Raw genomic sequence first — 23,606 nt, 5'->3', positions numbered from 1 at the left:
CGGCTTCACTTTCACTTTTCACTTTCATGCATTGGAGAAGGAAATGGCAACCCACTCCAGTGTCCTTGCCTGGAGAATCCCAGGGATGGGGGAGCCTGGTGGGCTTCCGTCTATGGGGTCGCACAGAGTCAGACACGACTGAAGCGACTTAGCAGCAGCAGCAGTGTTTATTAATCTCAGCTGACTCATCAAGTTGACTAGTTCACCTTGTAAAGAATGGTTTGGTGTGGTCTGTATCTTGCTGCAAGGAATCATAGTCTATGACATAAATTCAAGAATAAACTATTTGACAAGGGAGTCTGACAAAGCTTCTTCTGTGCCTCTGGCATCAGTACTAATAGCTGGTTTCTCCAATACTTTAATTTCCATTAATTAGTTAGCTGTGATTGAGGCTTTTCCACGGTACATAAAAATGCACTTTGATAGAATTCTTATAAAATGAATTTCTCCAAGGGCCGGGGGGTGCTAGAATGAACCATGTGGTTGAGTTGGAAATATCTGTATGATCTCATGTTTACCTTAATATAGGTATAGACAGAAAAACAGGTTTATGTAAGTGAGTTAGTATGCCTTCTTACATTTTCTAGCTCTGTTAGCTAAGAGGGGCTATAAGCAATAACAACACCCTAGTAGCAACTGGGATGCTCAGCACCCAGATTTTAACTTCTTGTGCAGCTTATGGGAGAAATGGCTGCTTCTAAGACTGAGAGGGGATACATAAGATGAACTTGGAGTATCTTTGTCCCAAAAGGGTGGTGGCATATCAAAAAGACAAGAACTTACAGTGGTCAAAACTGGAAAACTCACCCTGAAAAAACTCACAGGGATCAAAGCTGGAGCAATTCAAGCAACAAAATAAATATGTAGTATTTACAAAAAACAAATGTCCTCCTGCCCATACTGGTTTAGTACACAATTTAATAAGTAAAAGGAAAGTGAAAGTTGCTCAGTTGTGTCCGACTCTTTGTAATCCCATAGACTATACATTCCATAGAATTCTCCAGGCCAGAATACTGGAGTGGGTAGCCTTTCTCTTCTCCAGGGGGATCTTCCCAATCCAGGGGTCGAACCCAGGTCTTCTGCATTGCAGGTGAATTCTTTACCAGCTGAGCCACCAGGGAAGCCCAAGAATACTGGAGTGGGTAGCCTATCCCTTTTCCAGGCGATCTTCCCGACCCAAGAATCAAACTGGGGTCTCCTGCATTGCAGGTGGATTCTTTACCAACTGAGCCACTAGGGAAGCCCCAATAAAAGGAAGAGAAGAGGTAAATCTCCCATACAGAATAACTTTAATTTATGGAGAAAACTCTGCACTCAAGATGATAGAGCTTAATGCCCAACTGCTTGAGTGTGGGCTACCCTTAGCCACTTGCTTGCAAAGAATAGGTAAGAATGGGAGGAAGATGGAACAGTGGAGACACCTGGCAAATACCAGGTTAACATCATCAGTGAGAAATCATGCTGGTAGCATGTACCCTTCATATAATGTGATAAAAAAGGACATGTCCCTCTGTGGATTTCCTGTGGAGTCCCAGAAAAACCATGAGAAAAATATCTGATGAACTCAAACTGAGGTACCTTCTACAAAAAACCAGATGAGTACTCCTAAATACCGCCAAGACCATTAAAAACAAGGTCTGTGAGACTCAGAGCCAAGAGGAGCCTAAGGAAAAAGGACAACTAAATGTAACTTGGTGTTCCAAATGGCAGAGGGAACGACTACACAGACCTTGAGATAGGAACAAGCACAGCATGTTTGAGAAAAGAGGTGAGCTTGTTGGGGACAAGCAAGAAAGGGTCAAGATGGACTCATGGACAGGGCGTGGTTCTGGACTTTGTACATTGGAATCATTTGGGGAGTATATATTTATTTAGAAGAATAATTGATATACAGTGTTGTGTTAATTTCTGATGTACAGCAAGGTGATTCAGTTATAAATATACATGTATTTTAAAAAATATTCCTTTCCACTATGATTTATCATAGGATACTGATATATATATAACAGAGAATACAGTTCTCTGTGCTACACAGTAGGATCTTGTTGTTAATCCTGGGGTGTATATAAATATACAGTGTCCAGAACCTGCCTACAAGTGTGATCAACTTAATCAGTCTGTATTGAAAATGAATTAATTATAGTTATACACGTCCACATGATAATCCATATGATATGCTATAAAGATAAAAGCATATCACAGAGGAATATAAACTGTAATTGTTTTACATTAATACAGGGAAAACAAGACAACATACTGGTTTTAGGAATTCACAGATGTTAAAACCACTCCTCAAAAAGCAAAGACATTATAAATGCAAAATTTAGCATAATGTTTACTTCTCTGGGAGGGGCACTGAGAGGGCTTGCTAGTGTAAAGATCCTTCTTACACTAAATAGTAGGGCCATTCTTTAGACTACATGTTTATATTTTGTATATTTTTTCACATCATGGCATAGTTTACAATTAAAAAACATTGAAGCTCAGTGATCAAGGTGGTGAATTACCCTACTGTGTTCTCCACTGTCGTGGTCCCACTTTAAGAGGAATGACACTAAACCAATCCAGGATATAGAGCGCTGCATGATGAGGGCTGTGGAGTCACAAATACTAGAACAGTAAGCATTCAGCGTAAAGATTAAGGGCAATGTGAGAGGGATCTTCAAGTCTAGGAAGGATGATTACATGCAAGTAGAAAGAGACTGAGTTCTTGTTTTCTGGAACTGCAGTAAATTTAGATTAATAAATTATTGCTATAGAGAAGCAGACTTGGGCTCAACATAATAATCAAAGATGCCTGTAAATGGGATGAACAATTTCAAGATTTGATTTGCTTTTCTTCACTGACTTTGTTTAAAAAGAGGCTAGATGGACATGGGTCAGAAACACTGAAAGGAAGATTCATGCTTTAGAATCAGCCTGCATGGTTTTAGGAGTTACACAATTATATTTATGTTCTAGGTATGATACAAAAAAGGCTTCCCTGGTAACTCAGTGGTAAAGAAGCCACCTGCCAATGCAGGTTCAAGCCCTGGGTCTGGAAGATCCCCTGGAGAAGGAAATGGCAACCCACTTTAGTATTTTTGTCTGGGAAATCCCTTGGACAGAGGAACCTGGCAGGCTACAGTCCATGAGGTCTCAAAAGAGTCAGACACAACTTAGTGACTAAAACAACAAACAACATGATTATTGTTGTTGTTCAGTTACCAAGTCAGGCTCCTCAGTCCTTCACTGTCTCCCAGAGTTTGCTCAAATTCATGTCTATTGAGTTGGTGATGCTACCTAACCATCTCATTCCCTGCTGCCCTCTTCACCATTTGCCTTCAGTCTTTCCCAGCATCAGGGTCTTTTCCAGTGAGTTGGTTCTTCATATCAGGTGGCTAAGGAATTGGAGTTTCAGCTTCAGCAAACAACATGGTACATAAATACATTAATAAAATATCATCAGCCTCACTCACGATTGCACACAATGTGCTGCAGTCAGAATCCAAATCGAGTTGATGATGGCACCTCCACACTGGTGATTGCCGAGAAACCTCAAACCCACCTGCCATGGCCAACAGTGGGGGCAGGCTTCTACTCCTCCTGCAATTCTTCTAGAAAGCCACTGGGGACTAAATGGAGGGATGCCACAGACACCTACAGCAAAAGAGATCAAACTAATGACCCATTCAACTGAAATAATTAAGAACACACCCCTCCCCAATATGTCTTGCCATAGTCAACAGTGGAAATTGGAGAAGGAAATGGCAACCCACTCCAGTACTCTTGCCTACAAAATTCCATGGATGGAGGAGCCTACTGGGCTACAGTCCATGGGGTCACAAAGAGTTGGACACAACTGGGTGACTTCACAACAACTTCACAACTAGTCAACAGTAGCAATTCCCAAACACCAGATGAGTTTCAAGAAGATGCAGATTCCTAAGACTCATCTCTGAAGAATCTGATTTTAAAAGCTTGCCTAGGTGACTCTGCTAACCAGTTAGGTTTTATAGGTACTGGTCTACAGAATTATGGGCTTCCCTAGTGGCTCAGTGGTAAAGAATCCACCTGCCAATGCAGGAAGATCCTCTGGAGAAGGAAATGGAAACCCATTCCAGTATTCCAAGGAAAACCCCATGGAGAGAGGAGCCTGGAGGGCTACAGTCCATGGGGTTGCAAAGAGTCTGACTTAGTAACTGAACAACAATAACTATAGAATTGTATTTATTCATTCATTTAACAAATACTTAATTAGTACTTGGTGTTATCAGGCACTGCTCTAGACATTGGTGATGTATCAGTGAATAGAATAGACAAAAATCCTGGCCCTCATGATCTTACATTCTAGTAGGAAAATTCTGTTTGTTAGTAAAGGGTATGTGGTTCTTTATTATATGTTCTTATTTTATGTCTCTTTCTCATTGTTTGAAACCATTTACCAATCCCCAGACATGCCAAATTTGCTTAGACATCCAAATGCCATTCTCTTGTCTAGAATACTGCTGTATACTGTCTTCCCCATGAAGCCTTCTCTGACTCCCCTTCAAGAAGCAGACATCTTTCCTTCTTTACAGCTCCCTGTGCAACTTTCTATTACAAATCATCAACTATAATATATATAATACATGCATACAGAGCAATGAAAGATCATAATATTTAACATAACACTTAAGGTTATAATGAAATTAAAAATTAAAAGTGTGTTAAAAAACAAAACCAAAAAAACTTTGCTTTCTCCCTTTGCCCCTAAATGCAAAATCATATTACAGAATCTGGAAAGATATTTTAAATATGAAATTTGCATATGAATAGATGAGGAAAAAAGATTGCTCTCTGTACCTCTTTCTTCCTATTTTTTTTTTTTTTATCTTTCTTCCTATCTTAAAGCTTAATTCTTCTTCCCTCTATTTATGGAGTCCATGCAAAAACCTAAAAAGAATTCTAAAAATTTCATAAGCCTAAATATAAAACCCATTCTTCCTCACTGCAAAGTATTATCAAAGTAAGATGAGGCTTTTGAAAAGAGATATCTAGTTAAAGAAGAAAGAAGATTAAATAGATCATAATCACATGGCTATCAACTCACCATATGGAATAACTTTTGCAGAAGATCTAGGATTGGTTTTGGGAAATGATGTTGATCCAATTTTGTTTAAAGAGTCTGTAGAGAAAAAAAAATAATTCAAAGTATTTACAGTAGCCTAAACTAGCTGAGTCACTTGCTTATGCTGGTCAATCATAAAACCACTCTTAAGTTGCATACCCTTTAATATTCCTGTTGTTTTCTAAACATTACCTCCTTCTTTGGCCTCATGACATTACTCTTTTTTAAAATATATATATATCTATGGTCATCTATTCCCAATCTCAGTCTTTTTTTCAGGGTCTATTCTTTATTCTGAAAAATATTCCATGAAAGTACTGTACATAGCTTTATTTGTATTCATTTACATATATATGACTTCCAAATGTCTCTCTTCAATCTAAATCTCCTTCCTGAATTCTAGATCTTGACTAGATCTAGAATTACAAATTCTAGGACTGCTGGATATGTCCATCTTGATCTCTCACAATCTCATAAAAGTCCGGGTATCTCAAACAGAATCCATTGATTTTAACAGTCAAGATGGTCTTGCAATGCTTCCCTGTATCATTTAATGACTCTACCATCCACCCAGCCAATCAAGCTAGAATCCTGAAAATCATGCTGGAAATTTTCTTCATATACCTCCTCCCCTACAACATAACCAATCAAGCAATGTCAGAATAAACTCTTACAATGACTTGCTCACACTCTCCTCCAAGTGAGTTTACCCCTAACCTTGATTGCCATCTTCTATGTTACCGCTAGGGTTTGAACTTTGGCTCTACCTCATGCCAGCTATGCATCTTTGGGAAAGTTACTGAACTCCTCTAAGCCTCTATTCCCTCATCTGTGAAAAGCAGAAGAGTATACAAACCTTTTAGGTTTATTCTGAGGAATAAAGTAATACTGTATGTGAAGTGGTTAGTCCATACCTGGTACAGGGTAAATAATCAATAAATATTAACTAGACATCCTATGTGACTGGTGGTGGAAGTAAAGTCCAATGCTGTAAAGAACAATATTACATAGGAACCTGCAATGTTAGGTCCATGCTGTCACTTCAGTCGTGTCCGACTCTGTGTGACCCCATAGACGGCAGCCCACCAGGCTCCCCCATCTCTGGTATTCTCCAGGCAAGAACACTGGAGTGGGTTGCCATTTCCTTCTCCAATGCATGAAAGTGAAAAGCGAAAGTGAAGACACTCAGTCATATCCGACTTTTAGTGACCCCATGGACTGTAGCCTACCAGGCTCCTCCATCCATGAGATTTTCCAGGCAAAAGTACTGGAGTGGGGTGCCATTTCCTCCTCCGGTTAGGTCCATGAATCAAGGTAAATTGGAAGTGGTCAAACAGGAGATGGCAAGAGTGAACATAGACATTTTAGGAATCTGTGAACTAAATGGACTGGAATGGGCAAATTTAATTCAGATGACCATTATATCTACTATTGTGGGCAAGAATCCCTTAGAAGAAATGGAGTAGCCCTCATAGTCAACAAAAGAGTCCAAAATGCAGTTCTTGGGTGCAATCTCAAAAATGACAGAATAATCTCTGTTCGTTTCCAAGGAAAACCATTCAAATCACAGTAATCCAACTCTATGCCCCAACTGGTAATGCTGAAGAAGGTGACGTTGAATGGTTCTGTGAAAACCTACAAGACATTCTAGAACTAACACCCCAAAAAGATGTCCTTTTCATCATAGAGGACTGGAATGCAAAAGTAGGAAGTCAAGAGATATCTGGAGTAACAGCAAGTATGGAGTACAAAATGAAGCGGGACGAAGGCTAACAGAGTTTTGCCAAGAGAATGCACTGGTTATAGCAAACACCCTCTTCCAATAACACAAGAGGTGACTCTACACGTGGACATCACCAGATGGTCAATATTGAAATCAGATTGATTACATTCTTTGCAGCTGAAGATGGAGGAGCTCTCTACAGTCGGCAAAAACAAGACCAGGAGCTGACTGTGGCTCATGAACTCATTATTGAAAAATTCAGATTAAATTGAAGAAAGTAGGGAAAACCACCAGACCATTCAGGTATGACCTAAATCAAATCCCTTATGATTATACAGTGGAAGTGAGAAATAGATTCAAGGGATTAGATCTGATAGACAGAGTGCCTGAAGACCTATGAACAGAGATTCGTGACATTGTGCAGGAGGCAGTGATCAAGACTATCTCCAAGAAAAAGAAATGCAAAAAGACAAAACGGTTGTCTGAGAAGGCCTCACAAATAGCTGAGGAAAATAGGGAAGCTAAAGGCAAAGGGGAAAAGGAAAGATACACCCATTTGAATGCAGAGTTCCAAAGAATAGTGAGGAGAGATAAGAAAGTCGTCTTCAGCAATCAATGAAAAGAAATATAGGGAAAACAATAGAGTGGGAAAGACTAGAGATCTCTTCAAAAAAATTAGAGATACCAAGGGAACATTTCATGCAAAGATGGGCACAATAAATGACAGAAATGGTATGGACCTAACAGAAGCAGAAGATATTAAAAAGAGGAGGCAAGAAAACACAGCAGAACTATATAAAAAAGATCTTCACAACCCAGATAACCATGATGGTGTGATCACTCACCTAAAGCCAGACATTCTGGGATGTGAAGTCAAGTGGGCCTAAGGAAGCATCACCACAAACAAAGCTAATGCAGGTGATGGAATTCCAGCTGAACTATTTCAAATTCTAAAAGATGATGCTGTGAAAGTGCTGCACTCACTATGTCAGCAAATATGGAAAACCCAGGAGTGGCCACAGGACTGGAAAAGGTCAGTATTCATTCCAATCCAAGAGAAAGGCAATGCCAAAGAACTCACAAACTACCACACAATTGCACTCATCTCACACACTAGCAAAGTAATGTTCAAAATTCTCCAGGCTAGGCTTCAACAGTACGTGAACCGTGAACTTTCAGATGTTCAAAGGGGATTTAGAAAAGGCAGAGGAATGAGAGATCAAATTGCTAACATCTGTTGGATCATCAAAAAAGCAAGAGAGTTCCAGAAAAATATCTACTTCTGCTTTATTGACTATGCCAAAGCCTTTCACTGTGTAGATCACAACAAACTGTGGAAAAGTCTTAAAGAGATGGGAATACCAGACCACCTTACCTGCCTCCTGATAAATCTGTATGCAGGTCAAGAAGCAACAGTTAGAACTGGACATGGAACAACAGACTGGGTTCTAAATTGGGAAAGGAGTACATCAAGGCTGTGTATTGTCACCCTGCTTATTTATCTTACATGCAGAGTACATCGTACAAAATTCTGGGCTGGATGAAGCAGAAGCTGGAATCAAGATTGCTGGGAGAAATATCAATAACCTCAGATATGCAGAAGACACCACCCTTATGGCAGAAAGTGAAGGGGAACTAAAGAGCCTCTTAATGAAAGTGAAAGAAGAGAGTGAATAACTTGGCTTAAAACTCAACATTCAGAAAATGAAGATCATGGCATACGGTCCCATCACTTCATGGCAAATAGATGGGGAAACAGTGGATGACTTTATTTTGGGGGGCTCCAAAATCACTGCAGACAGTGACTGCAGCCATGAAATTAAAAGAAACTTGCTCCTTGGAAGAAGAGCTATGACCAGCCTAGATAGCATATTAAAAAACAGAGACATTATTTTGCTGATAAAGGTCCATCTAGTCAAAGCTATGGTGTTTCCAGTAGTCCTGTATGGATGTGAGATTTGGACTATAAAGAAAGCTGAGTGCTGAAGAATTGATGCTTTTGAACCTTAGTGTTGTAGAAGGCTCTTGAGAGTCTCTTGAACTGCAAGGAGATCCAACCAGTCAATCCTAAAGGAAATCAGCCTGAATATTCATTGGAAGGACTGATGCTGAAGCTGAAACTCCAATACTTTGGTTACCTGATGTGAAGACTGACTCCTTTGAAAAGACCCTGATGCTGGGAAAGATTGAAGGTGAGAGGAGAAGGGGACAACAGAGGATGAGATGGTTGGATGGCATCACTGACTCAATGGACATGAATTTGAGTAAGCTCCAGGATTTGGTGATGGACAGGGAAGCCTGGCATGCTGCAGTCCATGGGGTGGCAAAGAGTTGGACATGACTGAGTGACTGAACTGAACTTACTGAGAACAGGCAACTAGGGAATGAGAAGATTAGAAGGATGATATTAAGCAGGTGCTGTTTAACTAAGTTACTTGTCACATTCTGATATTCATTTGACTATGGAATTGATGGTTATTGCCTGATTTCATTGCCATTTTAAAATGTTGGTATCGTTAACATTTGTTCAGGGCTTGCTAACCTTTTAACTTTTTCTTCTAGGTGATGAAAACCGAATAGAATTGCTACCAGGAGACAAGTTCTCCCTGTGATCATGGCAATGAACAGAACACATTTACTCTGAAGACGAAATGAAAGTGAACTGAGAGGTGGGCTCTTGCATTCAGTTGGACCAGCAGCAGAGTTGCTTTTCAAATTATCAGCTAGGTGGCTGATCTTGGACTAGAATGGGAGAGGGAGGAAGGAATGGAAGGAGGGAGGGACGGAAGGATGGAGTGGGGAAGGATGGAGCGGGGAAGGCTGGAGGAAGGGAAGGATGGAAGGAAGGAAGGATGGAGTGGGGGAAGGATGGAGGAGGGGGAAAGGATGGAGGGAGGGAAGGATGGAGGGAGGGAGGGAAGGATGGAGGAAGGGAAGGAACACTTTTCTGCAGCTCTGGGTCTTGGCCTTTAACAAATTTGGTTCTACTAAACTACTTATTCTTGTAAGTTGTGTTTCCTTATGCCTCTTTATTCTTCAGAGGCTAACCTCTGTGTCATTTTCTTAAGCAGATGCTGCCCCCTTTTATGGCAAACCTTCTGGGTCCCTCAGAATTGAGCTCCTTAGACCTCTCCTCAGTCCTTTGAACTTTGAACTTCACCTTTAAAAAAAATTATTTAATTGGAGGATAATTACTTTACAATATTGTGATTGTTTTTGCGTATATCAACATTAATCAGTCATAGGCACACATGTGTCCCCTCCCTACTGAACCCCCCTCCCAGCTCCCTTCTACCCCATCCCTCCAGGTTAAGCCTGTTATACAGTGAAGTGGGTCAGAAAAAGAAAGACAAATTTTGCATATTAATACCTGTATATGGAATCTAGAAAGATGGTACCTATGGTCCTATGTGCAAGGCAGTAAAGGAGACAGATTTTTGGACTCAGTAGGAGGAGGAGAGGATGGGATGATTTGAGAGAATAGCACTGAAACATATACATCACCATAATAGATAGCCAGTAGAGTTAGAACTTTACCTTTTATCACAACTGTTCATTTACTTCTTTGTCTTCCCAAATATTCGAGGACAGTTTGACATCTCCAGACCCATATTTATTTTCCTAATCTAGATTTTAGTGCCACAGAACAAAAATAACTCTTCAAAGCCTGCCTTATGTTTCCACTGTTGCGAAGTAAAATTAGCAAGGGTGAATGGGAGAAGCAGAAGAGGAGTGATTTATTTTTAGTGCTCTTCACTAGTTTAGAAAAAAAATGTTAACTGGATAAATTAAAAAAGAATCTTGTTCTTAACCAGTAGGTATAATTTTTTGTTTTCTTCATTCGCCAGGTCAATCTATTGTACTTTGTTTTTGTTGGACTGTTTTGATTTCACTTATAGGTATATATGTATATGTGTATATTCTATTATTTTAATTATTATTTGCCTAATTTTGTAACTGCCATTTTCTGAGGTTCATCTTTGGTTTCTCATTTTTGGGTATTTGTTTTGATCTCACTTAATGCCATAACAAACCACTTGTGAAGTCTTTGTTCCTGACCAAAGATCAAGCCCTGAGCCTTTGGAGTGGGAGTACTGACTCCAAGACCCTAGACTACCAGAGAACTAACCCTGAGGAGTATCAAATAGTGAGAAGTCACACAAAGGACACCACCTGAATACAAGACCCAGCATCACCCCACCAACAGTAGCACCCTGTGCAGAACGTCTCATCTAAACAACAAACAAAACAAAAATACAAACCCAATCATCAACAGACGGGATTACCACCTCACTCAGCCTTGCCCATCAGAGGAAAAACAAACTTACTCAGCACAAATCTCACCCTATCAAAAACTTTGAAAACAGATTGGAGAAAATGCAAAAATCAGTTAACAAAGACCTACAAGAATTAAAGAATAAACATATAGAGACAAACAATACAATTACTGATATTAAAAATACTCTAGAAGGAATCAATAGTAGAATATCTGAAGCTGTAGCATACCTCTGGGAGGCTATCAAATACACCAATATTTGAATTATAGAGGTCCCAGAAGAAGAGAAAAAGAAAAGGTATGAGAAAATTTTTGAAGAGATTATAGTTGAAAATTTCCGCAACATAGAACAAGAAATAGTCATGTTCAAGAGGTGCAAAGGGTCCTGTACAGGATAAACCCAAGGAGAAACACACCAAGACACATATTAATTAAACTAACAAAGACTAAACACAAAGAAAGAATATTAAAAGCAGCAAGGGAAAAGCAACAAGTAACATACAAGGGAAATCCCATACGTTTAACAGCTGCTATTTCAGCAGAAACTCTTCAGGCCAGAGGGGAATGGCAGGATATATTTAAAGAAGAAAGGGAAAAATCTACAACCAAGATTACTGCACCCAGCAAGGATCTCATTCAAAATTGATGGAGAAATCAAAAACTTTTTAGACAAGCAGAAGTTAAGAGAATTCAGTACCACCAAACCAGCTTTACAACAAATCTTAAAGGGACTTATATAGTCAAGAAATACAAAAGAAGAAAAAGATCTACAAAATCAATCCCAAACCATTAAGAAAATGGCAATAGGAATGGCAATAAATGGCAATATATATCAATAATTACTTTAAAGGTAAACATTAAATGCTCCAACCAAAAGACACAGACTGGCTAAATGGATACAAAAATAAGACCCATCTATATGCTGTCTTGGAGAAGGAAATGGCACCCTACTCCAGTACTCTTGCCTGGAAAATCCCATGGACGGAGGAGCCTGGTAGGCTGCAGTTCATGGGGTCGCTAAGAGTCGGACATGACTAAGCGACTTCACTTTCACTTTTCACTTTCATGCATTGGAGAAGGAAATGGCAACCCACTCCAGTGTTCTTGCCTGGAGAATCCCAGGGATGGGGGAGCCTGGTGGGCTGCGGTCTATGGGGTTGCACAGAGTCGGACACGACTGAAGTGACTTAGCCGCAGCAGCAGCATATGCTGTCTTCAAGAAACCCACTTCAGACTCCAAGACACATATAGACTGAAAGTGAGAGAATGCAAAAATATATCCCATGCAAATGGGAAGCAAAAGAAAGCTGAATTAGCAATCGTCATATCAGACAAAATAGACCTTAAAATAAAGAAGATTACAAGAGATAAGGAAGGACACTACATAATGATCAAGGGATCAATCCAAGAGCAAGACATAACAATTGCAAATATCTATTTACCCAACATAGGAGCACCTCAATACATAAGACAAACACTAACAGACATAAAAGGAGAAATTGACAGTAACACAATAATAGCAGAAGACTTTAACACCCTACTCACACCAATGGACAGATCAAAACAAAAATTGATAAGGAGACACAAATCTTAAATGATGCATTAGATGAGGTGGATCTCTTTGATATCTTCAGGACATTCCATCCAAATGTAGAAGAACACACCATCTTCTTAAGTGCACATAGGACATTCTCCAGGATAGACCACATCTTGGGTCACAAATCAAACCTCAGTAAAATTAAGGAAACTGAAATCATATCAGGCATCTTCTTTGACCACAGTGCTATGAGACTAGATATCAATTACAAGAAAAAAACTGTAAGAAACACAAACATATGAAGATTAAACAATATGTTTCTAAATAACCAACAAATTACTTTAGAAATCAAAAAGGAAATAAAAAAATTTCTATAAACAAATGACAATGAAAACACAACTCAAAACCTATGGGATGAAGCAAAAGCAGTTCTAAGAGGGAAGTTGATTGCAATACAATCCTACCTCAAGAAACAAGAAAAACATCAAATAGACAACCTAACTTCATACCTAAAACAACTGGAAAAAGAAGAACAAAAAACCCCCAAAGTTAGTAGAAAGAAAGAAATAATAAAGATCTGCAGAAATAAATGAAAAAGAAATGAAAGAAATAATAGTAAAGATTAATAAAACTAAAAGCTGGTTCTTTGAGAAGATAAAATTAACAAACCTTTAGCCAGACTCATCAAGAAAGAGAGAAGAATCAAATCAACAAAATTAGAAGTGAAAAAGGAGAGGTTACAACAGACAATGCAGAAATACAAAGGATTATAAGAGACTATTATGAACAACTATATGGCAATAAAATGGACAACCTGGAAGAAGTGGACAGATTCTTAGAAAAGTTCAATCTTCCAAGACTGAACCAGGAAGAAGCATGATACTGGATGCTTGGGGCTAGTGCACTGGGACGACCCAGAGGGATGGTATGGGGAGGGAGGAGGGTTCAGGATGGGGAACACATGTATACCTGTGGTGGATTCATTTTGATATTTGGCAAAACTAATACAATTATGTAAAGTTAAAAAAAAAAAAAGAAATAGAAATTATGAACAACCCAATTACAAGCACTGAAACTGAAGCTGTGATCAAAAATCTCCCAAAAAACAAAAGGCTCAGGACCAGATGGCTTCACAGGAGAATTCTACCAAACATTTAGAGAAGAGCTAATGCCTATCTTTTTAAAACTCTTTCAAAAAATTTCAGAGAAAGGAACACTTTCAAACTCATTCTATGAGGCCACCATCACTTGATACCAAAACCAAAGACAACACACAAAAAAGAAAACTATAGGCCAATATCACTGATGAACATAGATGCAAAAACCCTCAACAAAATTTTATCAAACAGAATTCAGCAACACATCCAAAAGCTCATACACCAAGATCAAATTGGGTTTATTCCAGGGATGCAAGGATTCTTCAATATATGCAAATCAATCAATGTGATACACCATATTAACAAATTGAAAGATAAAAACCATATGATAATCTCAAATAGATGCAGAAGAAGCCTTTGACAAAATTCAGCACCCATTTATGATTAAAACTCTTCAAAAAATGGGCATAGAAGGAAACTACCTTAACATAGTAAAGGCCATATATGATAAGCCCACAGCAAACATTATTCTTAATGGTGAAAAAGTGAAAGCATTCCCTCTGAGATTAGGGACAAGACAAGGGTGTTCACTTTCACCACTATTATTCAACATAGTTCTGAAAGTCCTAGCTACAGCAATCAGAGAAGTAAAAGAAATAAAATAATCCAGATTGAAAAAGAAGATGTAAAGCTCTCACTGTTTGAAGATGACATGATACTGTACATAGAAAACCCTAAGCATAGTATCAGAAAATTACTAGAGATAATCAGTGAATTTAGCAAAGTTGCAAGATACAAAATCAATACATACACAGAAATCACTTGCATTTCTATATACTAACTGAAAAATTAGAAAGAGAAATTAAGGAATCAATCCCATTCCCCTTTGTAACAAAAAGAATTAAATATCTAGGAATAAACTTACCTAAGGAGACAAAAGAACTGTACACAGAAAATTATAAGACACTAATGAAGGAAATCAAAGAACAACATAAACAGATGGAGAGATATTCCACGTTCCTGGGTAGGAAGAATCAATATTGTGAAAATGACTATACTACCAAAAGCAATCTACAGATTCGATCTCTATCAAATTACCAATGGCATTTTTCACAGAACTAGAACAAAAATTTCACAATTCATATGGAAATACAAAAGACCCTGAATAATCAAAGCAGTCTTGAGAAAGACTGGAGCTGGAGGAATCAATCTCTTGACTTCAGATTATACTACAAAGCTACAGTCATCAAGACAGGATGGTACTGGCACAAAAACAGAAATATAGGGTAATGGAACAAGATAGAAACCCCAGGAAAAAACTCATACACCTATGGCTATCTTATTTTTGACAAAGGAGGCAAGAATATACAATGGGGAAAAGACAGCCTCTTCAATAAATGGTTCTGGGAAAACTGGAGAGCTACATGTAAAAGAATGAAATTAGAACACTTCCTAATACCATACACAAACTCAAAATGGATTAAAGACCTAAATGTAAGACCAGAAACTATAAAACTCTTGGAGGAAAACATAGGCAAAACACTCGATGACATAAAGCAAGATCCTCTATGACCCATCTCCTAGAGTAATGGAAATAAAAGCAAAAGTAAACAAGTGGGACCTGATTAAACTTAAAAGCTTTTGCAGAGCAAAGGAAACTATAAGCAAGGTGAAAAGACAACACTCAGAATCGGAGAAAATAATAGCAAATGAAACAACTGACAAGGGTTGGATTAATTTCCAAAATATACAAGCAGCTCATACAACTCAATATCAGAAAAATGAACAACCCAATAAAATAGAGGGAAGAAGACCTAAACAGACATTTCTCCAAAGATCATACAGATGGCTAACAAACACATGAAAAGTTGCTCAACACCACTCATTATTAGAGAAATGCAAATCAAAACTACAATGAAAAATTGCCTCACACCAGTCAGAATGTTCATCATCAAAAAGTCTACAAACAATAAATGCTGGAGAGGGTGTGGAGAAAAGGGAATGCTCTTGCACTGTTGGTGGGAATGTAAATTGATACTGCCACTATGGAAGACGGTATGGAGGTTCCTTAAAAAAATCTAGGAATAAAACCACCATATGACCCAGCAATCCCACTCCTAGGCATATACCCTGAGGAAACCAAAATTGAAAAACACACATGTATCCCATTATTCATTGCAGCACTATTTACAATAGCTAGAACATGGAAGCAACCTAGATGCCCATCAACAGATGAATGGATAAAGAAGTTGTGGTATATAAACACAATGGAATATTACTCGGGCATAAAAACGAATGCATTTGAGTCTGTTCTAATGAGGTGGATGAACCTAGAACCTATTATACAGAGTGAAGTAAGTCAGAAAGAGAAAGCTAAATACTGTATTCTAATGCATATATACAGAATCTAGAAAAATGGTGTTGAAGAATTTATTTACAAGGCAGCAATGGAGAAACAGACATAGAGAATAGGCCTATGGACTTGGGGAGAGGGGAGGAGAGAAGGAGATGTATGGAAAGAGTAACATGGAAACGTATTACCATATGTAAAATAGATAGCCAACAGGAATTTGCTGTATGGCTCAGGAAACTCATACAGGGGCTCTGTATCAACCTAGAGGGGTGGGATGGGGAGGGAAGTTCAAAAGGGAGGGGATATATGTATACCTATGGCTGATTCATGTTGAGGTTTGACAGAAAATAGAAAATTCTGTAAAGCAATTATCCTTCAATTAAAAAATGAATAAATTTATAAAAAAGAATCTTCTAATGAGACTATTCTCAAAAACTATTTTAAAATCTCCTAAGTACAAAAAACATATCTCATGAAAATCTACATGACCATAAACTTGACGATCCAGTTGATGTTCAAGTTAAATTGACAGGTATTATTGTTCATGAAATCAGAGTTAAAAATTTATATACACTGGATTAAGAACAAAACCCAGCCATCTTCTTCTTATTTTAAAGCTTATTTCCGATTATATATGCAACATAGAGTATCCTTGAAATAGGCATGATCATTTTTTTGAGTTGCAGTGGATGAGGAAGGAAGAATCCACAGAAATTACACTCACCTGTCATGGTCTGTGTGATAAAATCCATCAACACAAATACCTTGGAGAAAATGCCAGGTGATGCCTTTCTCTGCTTATTTCTGAAAGGATTCCAAACTCTAGTACAACCAGCTGCCCAGGAAGTTATCCCAGCAAGAACCCAGACTCCATCATCTCTTCTACAAACAAGTGGGCCTCCAGAGTCCCTCTTTTATGGTAGAGAAAGAGGAAATTTTAAAACAGTTACAAGTTAAAAATACCTTATCAGGTGCAAAAAGATCAGCCCTCATCTCAGAGAGAGAAGTAGTAGAAGCATAAAAACTCAATGGTCATTATTCATCAACGTTTTGTGTTCATCATTTTGTTTCTTCATCATTGGTTTCAAAGGACTATCCTTTTATTCAGATGTAAACTCCTTCCACTCACTTCACGAAATCTTGTCAAGCTAACCTTTAATTTCTCTCTTCCTCCTAGTCTTTTGGGAACAATTCAAAATCAATGGAAGGAGGAGGGGGAGTTCACAGATAAACGCTTAGATAGTTCACAGATAATGCTTCCACTATAGCATTCTAGGGAAGACTGGATCACATTCCAAGCCCACAATACCAGTGAATAGAGCCCCCAAGTTCACGCAATGGCTCAAGGCTTTTAAAACAGAATGCCTGGGAAACTTATTTTGTCCCAGGGGCTATATATAAAGGATCCATTGGCTCTGAGACTAGAGGACAAAGGAGCCACACTTTCAGGATCTTTTCTTTAATAATTCTTCATAACAATGTGCTGCTTTGAAAACACATGCCAATTGGTATCAGATTGAATCCCCACAAAAGGCACAGAATTGACAACTTTATCCAGAAAATACTTACCTGTAAAGGATGAGACAGTAAGTCTACCTATATTCCAATTTAGAAAGCAGAATAATTGTAAATGTCTATCTCCTTCCTACCAAACTCTCCCTGGCCCTTATTCTGTCACCCCCTAGAAGAAAAATTAAACATTTTCCCAACAGAAAATTTTAGAGAGCTCCCCAATGCAGTTTCAAGCTGCTTGTTGGCAAAGAATAAAGACTCCCTGGTCCTCCATTTTAAGAAAAACAATTATAATTAAAACTTAAAATCCACATCTATCACAAACTGGCCTCCCTTTCCTTTCTTGTCAGAGTTGGTCTTCTTTGTGAAGTTGTTGTGTTGGCCTTGGAATGTTGTCGTATACAACATCTTTAACCCCACAGTTACTGTAGCTATGCTGCTGCTAAGTCACTTCAGTCGTGTCCGACTCTGTGCGACCCCATAGATGGCAGCCCACCAGGCTCCCCCGTCCCTGGGATTCTCCAGGCAAGAATACTGGAGTGGGGTGCCACTTTCTTCTCCAATGCATGAAAGTGAAAAGTGAAAGTGAAGTCGCTCAGTCGTATCTGACTCTTAGTGATCCCTTGGAGATCCTACCAGGCTCTTCCGTCCATGGGATTTTCTAGGTAAGAGTACTGGAGCGGGTGCCATTGCCTATCTTTGGTCAAACTCTGTGTAAACATTGCATTCCTCACTAAAGCTTGAGAAAAGTTAAAATGTTTAACAAACGGTAGAATGAAAAATAATCACAGCTAGCCTAATTCATTTGCCAAGGTGGTTATCTTGTTTGATTTCGTTAGGCTGGAAATGTTGAAACCACCTTCCTTGCCTGACCTCTTCACTCCCCCACAAAGAGGTACAGGGGTAAGAATGCACGTGGGATAGAAAAGAACTCTCTCAGCTCTGGTCAAGGAAAGTTTTTCAGTAGCAATCAGATGGAAAGATGAGGGAAAAGCGAAATCTTAAAGAAGTAACCCCTCAAAAGCAGCGCAGAAAGCACTCTCATCCATATGATAGTGGGTGAACAAATGGACTGGTTTATGCTAGGAGGACTAGTGTGCTGCAGTCCATAGGGTCACAAAGAGTTGGATATGACTGGGCAACTGACCGACAACAACAATGCTTATTACCTGGCAGGCATCCTTTTCCCCATCAGGAAAACTGGCACACAACATGTCCCTCCCCAGGGGAGGAAGGTTCATGCCCCTGAGCATGGCACCGCATCTTCTGTCATCCATAATGGGAACTTCCACTTCCTGTAGGATATTTGAATATTCTGATGCTGTGGAGAAGGGACTGGTTAGTTGGTCAACAACTGTCCCCACTTAAAGAAACCAATAACAAGCTTACAAGTTTAGAACTGGCAGATGTTTAACCAAAATGTAGAAGTAATTTTTTTTATAGCTCTGAATAATATTTTTCCCTAAAATCTTACACTAGTGACAAAGGGCTTTTTTTAAATCAGATTTTTAATGTAACATAGGCAATTGTTGGAGAAGGCGATGGCACCCCACTCCAGTACTCTTCCCTGGAAAATCCCATGGACGGAGGAGCCTGGTAGGCTGCAGTCCATGGGGTCGCTAGGAGTCGGACACGACTGAGTGACTTCACTTTCACTTTTCACTTTCATGCATTGGAGGAGGAAATGGCAACCCACTCCAGTGTTCTTGCCTGGAGAATCCCAGGGACAGGGGAGCCTGGTGGGCTGCCGTCTATGGGGTCGCACAGAGTCGGACACGACTGAAGTGACCTAGCAGCAGCAGCAGGCAATCGTAGCTTCTCTGAATATATGTTTAAATGTTTCCTCAAGAGGAAAACTTTAGTCAGTAAAGGCAACATTTTGTAACGTTCTTCGCTTTTTAAAAAACACAATACCAAAGATAAGGAAGCTGAACTATTGTTACTTTACTGTATTCTTCATCTATTATATTTACTTCCTATTCCTGACCCTGATACACCTGACCAAAATGGCAGCAGAGGAATTTTATGTAGAGCCTTTAAGTATAGCCTTTTTTTGGTGAAGACAAGCAGAAGTCTTCCCTGAGTTAGAACTCAGAGAGGATAAAACAAGGATAAATGTATTATTTAAGACCAACAAAATTCCTGATTCCAATGGGCATGTAAAGGAGCCTAGAAGAAATATTACATTCTTTTGATGTCTCTTACTCTCTGAAATCTTGCCCCATCCACTGGCCATGCAAAAAATTCCTTCTTCAAATTTATCACCTCTATGGGGAATACAGATTGGCTGAACAGTAGTTCCTGAAAAAAACAACAATAACAAAAAATCATAAGAGTCACAGACAAGTGATCCTAAATATATTTGGAAACTGACATCTCGTTGATGTCATAGCTTTCACAGTTTCTTCCTAAATGTAAGTAATGATATTTTAAAGGTTTTTCTTCTCTCAAAAGAACTATCCCATATTTATAGAAATTTAGAAAGTGCAAGTAAGGAAAACAACTCATTGTTAAAAGTACCAAAATGACCTTCCCCAACTACCAACATTTTAGGATGTGCCCTTGTTCTTAAGGGGCTTCCCTCACAGCTCAGTTGGTAAAGGATCTGCCTTCAATGAGGGAAACCCCAATTCGATTCTTAGGTCAGGAAGATCCTCTAGAGAAGGGATAGGCTACCCACTCCAGTATTCTTGGGCTTCCTAGTGGCTCAGCTGGTAAAGAATCCACCTGCAATATGGGAGACCTGGGTTCGATCCCTGGGTTGGGAAGATCCCCTGGAGAAGGGAAAGGCTACCCACTCCAGTATTCTGGCCTAGAGAATTTCATGGACTGTGTAGTCCATGGGCTTGCAAAGAGTCAGACACAAATGTGCAACTTTCACTTCACTTCACTTCACTTGTTCTTAAGGGATAGTTTTTCACTCAAGTAATTGAGCACTGTTATGTGGAGAAGGCAATGGCACCCCACTCCAGTACTCTTGCCTGGAAAATCCCATGAATGGAGGAGCCTGATAGGCTGTAGTCCATGGGGTCGCTAGGAGTCGGACACGACTGAGTGACTTCACTTTCACTTTTCACTGTCATGCTTTGGAGAAGGAAATTGCAACCCAGTCCAGTGTTCTTGCCTGGAGAATCCCAGGGACGGGGAGCCTGGTGGGCTGCCGTCTATGGGGTCGCACACAGTCGGACATGACTGAAGCAACTTAGCAGTAGCAGCAGCAGCAGCATGTAGCAAGCGGTCTTCTAGCCCTCAGTAAATGATCAGGAAAAATCCCTGCCCTGACAGAATGTAGATCTAGGCATGAATAAGTGTGAGTGTGAGTGAGAGAGAGAGAGAGAGTGAGTTTGGGGTGAAGTACAAGTAATTCTAATAATTTAGCTATCAGGTAATATGTGCTCTGATTTAAAAAAAAATCAGGAAAGGATAAGAAAGATGATAAGTCTGGGGATTAGGGAATATGGCAAGGGAGATGCAATTTGTAAAATGGCAGTCATGCCAAGTTCCATTGAGCAGAGCATTGAAGAAGCTGAGGGAAGAAATCATATCTGTGGCAGTCATATCTGTGGAAAGTATCTGAAGAAGAAAAAAACAAAATGGAAATTTCCCGCAGTGGAATCATGTCATATATGTCTAAGGAACAGTGAGGATTCCAGGATGTCTGGAGCAGATTAAACAAAAGAAATTCTAGTAAAAAATGAACAAAAAAAGAGGTTGGCTACAGGGTTAGGGTGATGGATGATGTCAGCTAAGAATACTGATTTGCATCTGAGTGTAATGGAGAACCACCGAAGTGTTTTGAGCAGAGTAATATACTCTGATTTACATTTCAAAAGTATTATTCTGGCTGCTGGGTTAATAATAAAAATTAGGGATGCAAGAGAGGAAGTTGGAGATGATTCAAGAGACCATTCAAATTAACCCAGGCAAGAAATGATGGGAGCCTGGAGCAGGATGTAGGAGAGGAGAGGGTGAAACAGAAGCAATAGACTTTTTCTGATGGATTCGATATAGAGTGTGAGAGAAAGAAGAATGAGCAATGAGTATGGTCAGTGTCTCTATTTAATTCAACTATTGTTACCAATTCCAATTATGTTCATATCTTTAAGTTTTATTGACTCCATTTCAAGTCTTCCTTTTCAGTTAATAGTTTCTTGTTAGTCATTTTTTATAGACTTTTACTTATTTAAACTTAAAACTTACTTTGTAGTTATGTATATCATTTTAACATCTGTCATCTTGGAATGTCTAATTCCGGTTGATTACTTTGCACTCTGGTGGCAACCTTCTCTGCATGCTTTTAATTGTGTGTGCTCTCAATCACTAAAGCTCTATGGGAGTACATTCAAGCTGAGACTTAAGGTTCATGTCTTCAAAGAGAATTTACTGCCTTTGCTTCTGCCAGAAACCCAATTACTCACCTGGAACAACTTTAAAATCTTGGCTTAGAGTTTTGGGGACAGGCAATGTGTATGCCAGCTGCAAACCTGAATGAATGCTAGCTCAGGAAAATAGATATTTCTGAGAGCCCTCCATCCAGGGCCAAGGTTCAAGCAGGTGAATTTTCCTTATTCCCTCACTTTATGTGGCATATTTTCCTGTCTCTTTCTCTTCCTCTTGTAAAGAATCACCTTTCAAGAAGTCCCAGGTTACATACATGGGAGGTTCCAGTCAGACTCCCTGCTCCCATATCTTACTCCCACGCATGCATGGGAGTAAGTTTCCTTGCATGGAAAGTTAAGGTTATAAGTTCTTTTTTTTTTTTTTTTTTTCAGTGATTTAACATGGATAAAATACTTTTATTAAATCTACTGTCTGTATTCTAATACTGTTAACTGACCCTCAGTGTCCTTTTTAGCACTTTTTCCTTCTAGTACAAGATCTAGTCCAGGATCAGATATTGCATTTCATTGTCATGTTGATAAAGTCTCTTTTAATCTGGAACACTTTTACAGCCTTTCTTTGTTTTTTATGATATTGTCATTGTTAAAGAATACTGCCCCTACTTTGTTTTTTGTTTTTTTTTTTTGACAGCTTTAATTTTTCAGCACTTTATTTATTTATTTTTTTATTTGATAAATTTAACACCTTTTATTGCCATACCTCATTTTACTGTGCTTTGCTTTAGTGAGCTTTATAGATACATGTTTTTTTTTTTTTTTTCCTTGTTAATTTTCTGTTTAGTTGATCTATCCATAAGTGTGAGTGGGGTATTAAAGTCTCCCACTATTATTGTGTTATTGTTAATTTCTCCTTTCATACTTGTTAGGATTTGTCTTACATACTGCGGTGCTCCCATGTTGGGTGGATATATATTTATAATTGTTGTATCTTCTTCTTGGATTGATCTTTTGATCATTATGTAGTGACCTTCTTTGTCTCTTTTCACAGCCTTTGTTTTAAAGTCTAATTTATCTGATACGAGTATTGTGACTCCTGCTTTCTTTTGGTCCCAATTTGCATGGAAAATCTTTTTCCAGCCCTTCACTTTCAGTCTGTATGTGTCCCCTGTTTTGAGGTGGGTCTCTTGTAGACAACATATGTAGGGGTCTTGTTTTTGTATCCATTCAGCCAGTCTTTGTCTTTTGGTTGGGGCATTCAACCCATTTACGTTTAAGGTAATTACTAATAAGTATGATCCCGTCGCCATTTACTTTATTGTTTTGGGTTCGAGTTTATACACTATTTTTGTGTTTCCTGTCTAGAGAATATCCTTTAGTATTTGTTGGAGAGCTGGTTTGGTGGTGCAGAATTCTCTCAGCTTTTGCTTGTCTGAAAAGCTTTTGATTTCTCCTTCATACTTGAATGAGATCCTTGCTGGGTACAATAATCTGGGCTGTAGGTTATTTTCTTTCATCATTTTAAGTATGTCTTGCCATTCCCTCCTGGCTTGAAGAGTTTCTATTGAAAGATCAGCTGTTATCCTTATGGGAATTCCCTTGTGTGTTATTTGTTGTTTTTCCCTTGCTGCTTTTAATATTTGTTCTTTGTGTTTGATCTTTGTTAATTTGATTAATATGTG

At 38.8% G+C, this 23,606-nt stretch overlaps 1 protein-coding gene across 3 annotated transcripts in view; it reads right to left on the bottom strand.

The window, feature by feature from the left end:
- Positions 1 to 23,606, bottom strand: part of OVCH1 (ovochymase 1) — a 96,620-nt gene that overhangs the window by 67,978 nt on the left and 5,036 nt on the right. For all 3 annotated transcript variants that reach the window (XM_086401538.1, XM_086401539.1, XM_086401540.1), the window contains exons 5-9: positions 19,793 to 19,888; positions 18,757 to 18,908; positions 16,800 to 16,986; positions 5,072 to 5,146; positions 3,459 to 3,639 (exon numbers count right to left, since the gene is read on the bottom strand). In XM_086401538.1, coding sequence (XP_086257664.1) covers positions 3,459 to 3,639; positions 5,072 to 5,146; positions 16,800 to 16,986; positions 18,757 to 18,908; positions 19,793 to 19,888 — 691 coding nt within the window. The remainder of the gene's footprint in view (positions 1 to 3,458; positions 3,640 to 5,071; positions 5,147 to 16,799; positions 16,987 to 18,756; positions 18,909 to 19,792; positions 19,889 to 23,606) is intronic.

The sequence above is a fragment of the Bos grunniens genome, chromosome 5 (genome assembly GCF_055505025.1).
Source record: "Bos grunniens cultivar Pamir isolate PY7600 chromosome 5, Bosgru_T2T1.0, whole genome shotgun sequence".
Lineage (NCBI taxonomy): Eukaryota > Metazoa > Chordata > Mammalia > Artiodactyla > Bovidae > Bos > Bos grunniens.
Note: the sequence above shows the minus strand (reverse complement) of the source record. Positions and strands in the feature narration are given on the sequence as shown.